At 41.6% G+C, this 7404-nt stretch overlaps 1 protein-coding gene across 2 annotated transcripts in view; it reads right to left on the bottom strand.

The window, feature by feature from the left end:
• Positions 1 to 3555: 3555 nt before the first annotated feature.
• The window catches only part of LRIF1 (ligand dependent nuclear receptor interacting factor 1), a 104877-nt gene continuing 101028 nt past the window's right edge, over positions 3556 to 7404 (bottom strand). For both annotated transcript variants that reach the window (XM_086933753.1, XM_086933754.1), the window contains one exon: positions 3556 to 5570. In XM_086933753.1, the coding sequence (XP_086789879.1) occupies positions 4407 to 5570 (1164 nt within the window). In that variant the 3' untranslated portion in view covers positions 3556 to 4406. The remainder of the gene's footprint in view (positions 5571 to 7404) is intronic.

The raw sequence follows: 7404 nt of genomic DNA, 5'->3' as shown, positions 1-7404 counted from the left end.
AGGCCAGTTTCTGGTGAGGTGTTCAAACCACTGGCACCAGTCAGTACCTCATTCCAGTTGCCCTTCTGTATCATCAAGGGAATTAAGGTAACCATAAGGACCCTCTGACCCCTCCCAATCATCACCATCTCCAGGTCTGTCAAAGAAAAAAGGCACTGGCTCCGGCTCGGAAAGCATAGCACTAGTCGGCGCTGGAGTCAGATGCTGTCCATCTGGCTCTGTGTCAGATGGAGCGTTGGTGGAACAACGGCACTGGAGCGGGCGCCGAGGAAGGTTGCAATCTTGCAGCGCTCCTGATCCAGCACTAGATCCAAGGGGCCAGACTGGCTCCAATAGGGGTTTCTCCTACACCCCTAGGGCCCAAAGGCACTTCAGAGGGGTCGGCCACCCATATAGGAGGACCACTGCCTCACAAAACTCTTTGAGTTGGGTTGCTACAGCCCCAGGAAACTTGGGGAGTAGCAGCGCAGACCCTGGCACAGTCTCCACCGAAGAGCGAGGCCTTGAGACTTAGATCGCTATGAGGTCAGCATGGAGCAGTCCAAGGCAGATTCAACTTCTTTCTTTTGTGGGACTTAACCAATAACTTGAATTAAGACGATGATTGTTGGGAGATGCTCCGTGAGCAGTCCCGGGACCTTCCACGTGGCCAAGAGCGATGCGGGGTCATCAGACATCTGCCTGTGACAGACACCACATAGTTTAAAGCATGTTGGCTTCTTGGGGAAATCCCTGACGCACAGGTAGATTGAAATCTCAAAAAAACTTGAAGATCTGAGCCTATAAAGGTACCACGCACTCGCTGATATCATTCTACTGCTGAATGCAGGTGTGTACTAATGAACAGAAGGCATAAAGATGATGGCTTTTAAAATACATTGACCATGAAAGTTCTATGAGGCTGATTTCGAGTTTGGCGGTCCTTGGACTGCCAAACCTGGGGTGGCGCAGCGGTGGAAGTGCGGCAACCACTGTACCAGCGGTCCAAACGCCGTATTATAGCTTTGGCGGTCGAACCGCCAAAGGACTGCTGCTACAGACAGGAATATGCGGTTCCTAGTGATATTGATTTAATTTGGTTATTTATAGAGTGTGGCTATCACTCCAAAAGAAGCATCCTGGCGCTATGCGGGAGAGAGAGGAGGAGGACAGGTACCTCAATTATATGGGAGATGAGCAGAGTGCATCGGAGGATACGAAGATTCAAGCCTTCAAGGCCTTTCTGAACTCTGTTTCTGCTTCCTTCAGCCGTAAGTGTGTTGGCATGAGGTTCCAGGCTCTGGTTCCCAGAGCAGCTAAAGGTTTACCTCCTTAGGTTTTGCACCTAAATGCAGGGTGTTTAAGAACATTTGCTGATGAGGATCTGAGTATCCTAGCAGTGATGTCTGATAGATATTTGGTTCCTTGCAGCGGACGGAGGCTCGCAATATGCTGGCAGTGCAACTACATCACCGCCAAGCCTATTACCAGTTTCCTCACCAAGAGAGTTTTCATAGCAGTGAGCCTGCCATGAAAAGTGTGGCTGTGAGGAAACTGTAGGGCCCCATGGTGTCTCAGGCCTGAGGATGCATGCAGGGGGGCACATGGTGTGCCTCCAGTGGATCTATGACAGAATTTCGACAGACAGAATTTCGACCTACACAAATATCGGCGTAATTATATCGATAGCAAAAATATCAACGCCCTATGTACAACATGGTAAGTACCAAAATATCGAAAAAATAATATCGATGTTAAAAATATCGTTGTAAAATATATCGATTTTTTTTAATTTAAAAGAACATAAAAAATACTGTAAATAATACTTATTAATTACTAAAACATATTTAAATATGTAATAATGGTAAAAAAAAATATTACATATTTAATTTAAAAAAAAATTAAAAATCATATATAATATATACTTACTTACCAATAATTACTATTCCCACTCCAGTGGGTGCAACAGTAGGGAAAACTGACCCTGAACACTAAAAATACCCCTTTACACAAAAACCTAAAACTGACCCTGAACCCTAAAAATACCCCTTTACCCAAGAACTGAAAACTGACCCTGAACCCAAAAAATACCCCTTTACCCAAAAACTGAAAACTGACCCTGAACCCTAAAAATACCCCTTTACCCAAAAACTGAAAACTGACTCTGAACCCTAAAAATACCCCTTTACCCAAAAACTAAAAACTGACCCTGAACCCTAAAAATACCCCTTTACCCAAAAACTGAAAACTGACCCTGAACCCCAAAAATACCCCTTTACCCAAAAACTGAAAACTGACCCTGAACCCTAAAAATACCCCTTTACCCAAAAACTGAAAACTGACCCTGAACCCTAAACATACCCCTTTTCCCAAAAACTGAAAACTGACCCTGAATCCTAAAAATACCCCTTTACCCCAAAAACCAAAACTGACCCAGAACACTAAAAATACCCCTTTACCCAAAAACCCAAAACTGACCCTGAACCCTAAAAATACTCCTTTACCCAAAATTAATTAATATTACAATTAAATTACTTCCCACCCTATTCCCCTATAAACCCACAACCCGCTCCAGTAGTAAAACATATAATTTACTTAAAAATATACATAAATTATCAATTAATTAATCAATTAATCAATTAAAATAATTCATTGCCAATTAATATTTAATTGCAAAATAAATTAATCATTAAAAAATAATTATTTAATTACAAATAAATTACTTCCCACCCTATTCCCCTATAAACCCACAACCCGCTCCAGTAGTAAAACATATAATTTACTTAAAAATATACATAAATTATCAATTAATTAATCAATTAATCAATTAAAATAATTCATTGCCAATTAATATTTAATTGCAAAATAAATTAATCATTAAATAATAATTATTTAATTACAAATAAATTACTTCCCACCCTATTCCCCTAAAAACCCACAACCCGCTCTGGTAGTAAAACATATTATTTACTTTTATATATTTTTTATTTCTAAAAACATATTAAACACATATTATAACAATTAATTTAAATACTTAACTAAAATTTCTAACACATATTAGTAAATCGAAATTACTTACATCGATATATATGCTATCGATATTAGTAATTTCGATATTACTTACCTTAGGGTCGATATTCTGGCCATCGATATTCTGGACATCGATATTCTGTCCCATCGATATTAGCAACTCGATATAAGTGTAAGTCGAAATTAAAAAATCGATATTTTGACTGTTTACCGCCTCCAGTGTGCATGAACCCTTTGTTCCTGCACGACATGGACTGCACAGTCCATGCTGTGCAGGAACTGGTTTTGGCGGTCCCCCGGGCGCTGCTTTTCCAAGGTTCACTTATGAGCCTTAGCACTGCATCACTGCTGGACCATCTGCCAGACCAGAAGAAAACTGTGGGAGATCGAGTTTGGCAGTGTGGGAGCGGGGTGCTGGCGTGGTGGCCCGTTCCCAGACCACTAAACTCGTAATCAGGCCCAAAGTCAGAAGTAGCATCTGAAAAGTATTTAACATGCACAGGAGGTATCTAGTGTACACCACAAATCTTTCAAGACAAATTGATAAATACTTGTACATTTTATGTTTTATTTAACTGAAAAGCATGGGAAAATTTATCACAGAAAACCTGTATTTCCTCCACTACATTTGAACAAAATCTTAATAGCCCAAGCTGCCTGTTATTCTTTACCCATAATTCCTCTGACTTGGGTAAATGGCATCATGGGAAGTACCATATTACATGTATTTCCCTTTTTGAAGCACCTGTTTTTATAAGTTGATTTCTTTTCCAATTGATGATCTAACATCACTTTTGGATAACAAACAACTATTATTATTTTTTAAATCACACACAAGCAAGTGCTACTGCGCTGATCCAGTGCTCATTGTCTGTGGTTACGTTTAGGACAACATTTAAATTTAAATAAACAAGTGTAGAAGCCTCAGTCTCTCGTATTAATCCTTCAATACCAGTTAGACGTTAAGAACTACCAACTTTAACCGAACACAAATTATATTTGCAATTCCATTAAGGAGTCAACCATCATTAAACTAAAATTGACCTGCATACTGCAATACTTTTACTTGCAATGGTACTCGACGCCCTCAAAAATAATTCAAGATACTAACAAAGGTTTACACGCTGTGAGCAACACACATTTTGTAACAATCGTGGGAGAAACGGCATTATAAGAAGCTGCATTACAACATCATTTTCCAAGTACCAAAAGTTGGAATCCAAAGTGAGTTTGAATAGCTGAACTTCAGACTGAAAATAAACACTTGCGCTTCAAAAGCACCTTTAATTTGTAGCACCGATTCTTATCGCATACAAATATATTCTGGAGCATTACTGTGTAAACTTTGCTTTGTTTGGACCCTTTGCAGGAGCAGTCACATGACCATAGTTTAGTCACTATACATTCAACATGGTTTTCCTGATCGCTTCCAGTGCTTGTTCCCGTTCTTTCAAAAGGTCTTTCAACCTTCGAATCCTCTCCTCTCTGATGGTTTCATCGACCTCGCATTGCAGCACTGGAGGACACTTCGATGAAGATGCTACAGGCTCCTCAGAGGACCATGCTGTGCTTCTCCAAGTCTGAGGACTTGGAGCCCGATCAGGCACCTCCCTCACCGGGGAAGTGCTGGGGCTGGAGGCCTGCTCTGCCTCTAGTAAGTCCACCCCGGGTGAGGAGGACCTGGGTGACAAGCATCCTTGCAATGACGGTAGCGGGATGCTAGCTGATGAGTCTTCAAGAACAGCACATTGGTCGGATAGTCTGGTGCTGGGAATTTCCGAGTCTTTGATTAGGGTGCATGCTTCGTCATTTTCATTTCTCTTTGTGGTTGTGATATTGTGGTGTTTCGACTTTCTTTTCTTGTAAACCTTAAGTTTAACATGGCCATCTTCTTCCTGGGAATGGTTTGGTCCCATATTGTCAGATATCACATCGTTTAAGGTGTAAGATTCAATGGCATACTTTCTTTTGGGCTTTACTAGATTATCCATCAATTTAAATTTTCTTTTCAGGGGACCCACTGCAAATTGCTGATCTTGTACATCTACATTTATGAATGTTTGATCTAAAATTGGTAGACTGACATTACCGTTTTCATTAGAGGGTCCATCCTCAACATTACTGCTCCTTTCTGAAATGCTTGGGGTGGAGACATCTCCATTCTGTGGTTTTCTTTCTTTCGAAACCACTGGTTTCAGATTTGAAGTTGCCTCCTGTAATTTGCTTGCTTCTACTGAAGTTGTTTGTTGGGCCACCAGCAGAGCAGTACTGGTGGTTTTGTCATGTTTACAAGTAGTGAATATCTCATTAGTTACTGATCTTATTTCATTGTCCACAATCTCTTGCATTTCTGTTTTCTTTGAATCCGCTGGTTTTAAAGAGGCAGTTACGTGCTTTGAGGAACTTGAGGCCGTTTGGTGCAATATTGGCTGAACGATGCTTGTAATTTTACAATAATTTGGGGTACTTTCTTCATTCTTGCTTATCTGTGTATTTTCAAGGCTGTCAAGCAGATTTAAATTGTTTTCCCCGCAGATCTCAGGCTCAAATGCCATAGTTACCTGTGGAGAGAAATCAGTTGAATAGACTTAAAAAGGTTGTATAGCAGTGTGCATATTTAAACCACAGTATGAACAAAAAGACTGACACCATTTTGTGACTGAAATTTATTTCCAGCTGAAAAATAGTGCGGTGTAGTTAGCATGTAATACCTAACCTAGCTAATTTCCATGTTCCATGTTCAGGATCCCTCCTATTTTGGTCTGTTGTAATTAAAACAAGTTAGTTGCTTACTTTGCAGAGTTTCCATTACATATTGAGTGAAAGTAAACAGATGAAAAATGTTCTGCACTTCTGTATTTCCACACGTTTACCGATTTTTTCCCCCCAAGCTTGTGTAGATGGGCCTATCACCTGCAACAGGAAGGGGTCCAGAAAAACTATTTGGTCTCAAAGGATGGGCAAAAAGAAAGAGAAATCATCGGGTCTGAGTAACACATCAGCCACCCTGTATGTTTGTGCCTCAGCACACTACAGAGGTGTTTCTGGGGCAGGCCCGGGTAGTGCATCGGAGTTAAAAAAACAAAAACACACCCACACAAAAAAGGCAGTCTTCATCTCAAGTGCGAACTCCCAGAGTAGCACATGCACTAAGAAAAGTATATTTGTCAAAGACAGGGCAAAGGGTTGAAGCAATGGCCCTGTCTATTATCGGAGGCAGATCGGCCTCTCTAGAAGGAAGGGGAAAGCGGGGAGGGGTGGTCTGATGGTGTGTGTGGGGGGGGGGCGGGGGGGGGGGAGAGGGGGGTCAGAGGGGCTGTGCGGGACTCTGGGACCCCACGCCTCATCTTACAAGGAGCACGCTATGTGGCGCAGTGTCAGTACGCCTCAGCAGTTCTTTTGCCTCTGTACACCCATGAAAATAACAGGATGATCCCTCGTGATTTGTCTGGGGAAAGATGTGCGCAGGTGCAGTCCAACATTGTAGACTGGACCAGACAAGCATCTGCAACCCCTTCTAAAATACCAAAGTCTCCTGGGACGCAAGGAGTGGGTGCAAATACTCATTGCTCCGCTGGGACACTATCTGTAATATTATACTAGGTGACTTCTGTGCTTATTGCCCCTTGGACATGACAGATCAGGAAAGCCTCCCAATCTAATCCCTGAAGGCCACAGAAATACTTTTTGGGCTCCACGGGTGAGAGGGCAGCCCAATTCAAGAATGTGCTGGCCCCATCCAATTAATACAAATCCTTTCCCTAGTGCACTCTCTTACACCCTCTTGTGCTGGTGCTGTTCCACACTAAAGAAGGGGCTTTATACAACTCACCAGCTACTTCTGTAATAACAAAGTACCACATGGCCATAAGGAGCAGGTGAAAACACCTGTTGCGCACCGGGGCACTTTCTGTAATGTGGCTCCCCTGGGTAGGGCAGATTGGGGGTAAACAGATAGAAAGATTGTTTATAGTCTAATGGTGGGCCAACCTCAAACCCATTATATATTTTTATTTAATAGAATTTGAATCCCTGGAGTTTGGTGTGCTATTGTTGGCCTCGAACAAACAGCATTGTGGTGATTTTAAGAAAGCTACATTTATTTTTTATTTATCTCTTTGGTACACTAAGTTTCTCTTCCCTCGAAAAACAAAAAGGACTGCGTTCCAAGTGCAAACATATCCAGACACCACTATGCACAAACTTGCACTTATATGCATTAGCACTTTAATGTCAGACATATTGACATACGTGTTGCTGCACAGTGGAAGGCCGATTGCAAAAGCTGGCTGGTCCCCCTTCTATTGCTTATCCATATATTTGCGTGTTAAACTGATACTAATGAGGTGCAATCAATGCTCAGACACTGTTAACAAGTGTAAAAATGTCAAAATA

The sequence above is a fragment of the Lissotriton vulgaris genome, chromosome 8 (assembly GCF_964263255.1).
Source record: "Lissotriton vulgaris chromosome 8, aLisVul1.2, whole genome shotgun sequence".
NCBI lineage: Eukaryota > Metazoa > Chordata > Amphibia > Caudata > Salamandridae > Lissotriton > Lissotriton vulgaris.
Note: the sequence above shows the minus strand (reverse complement) of the source record. Positions and strands in the feature narration are given on the sequence as shown.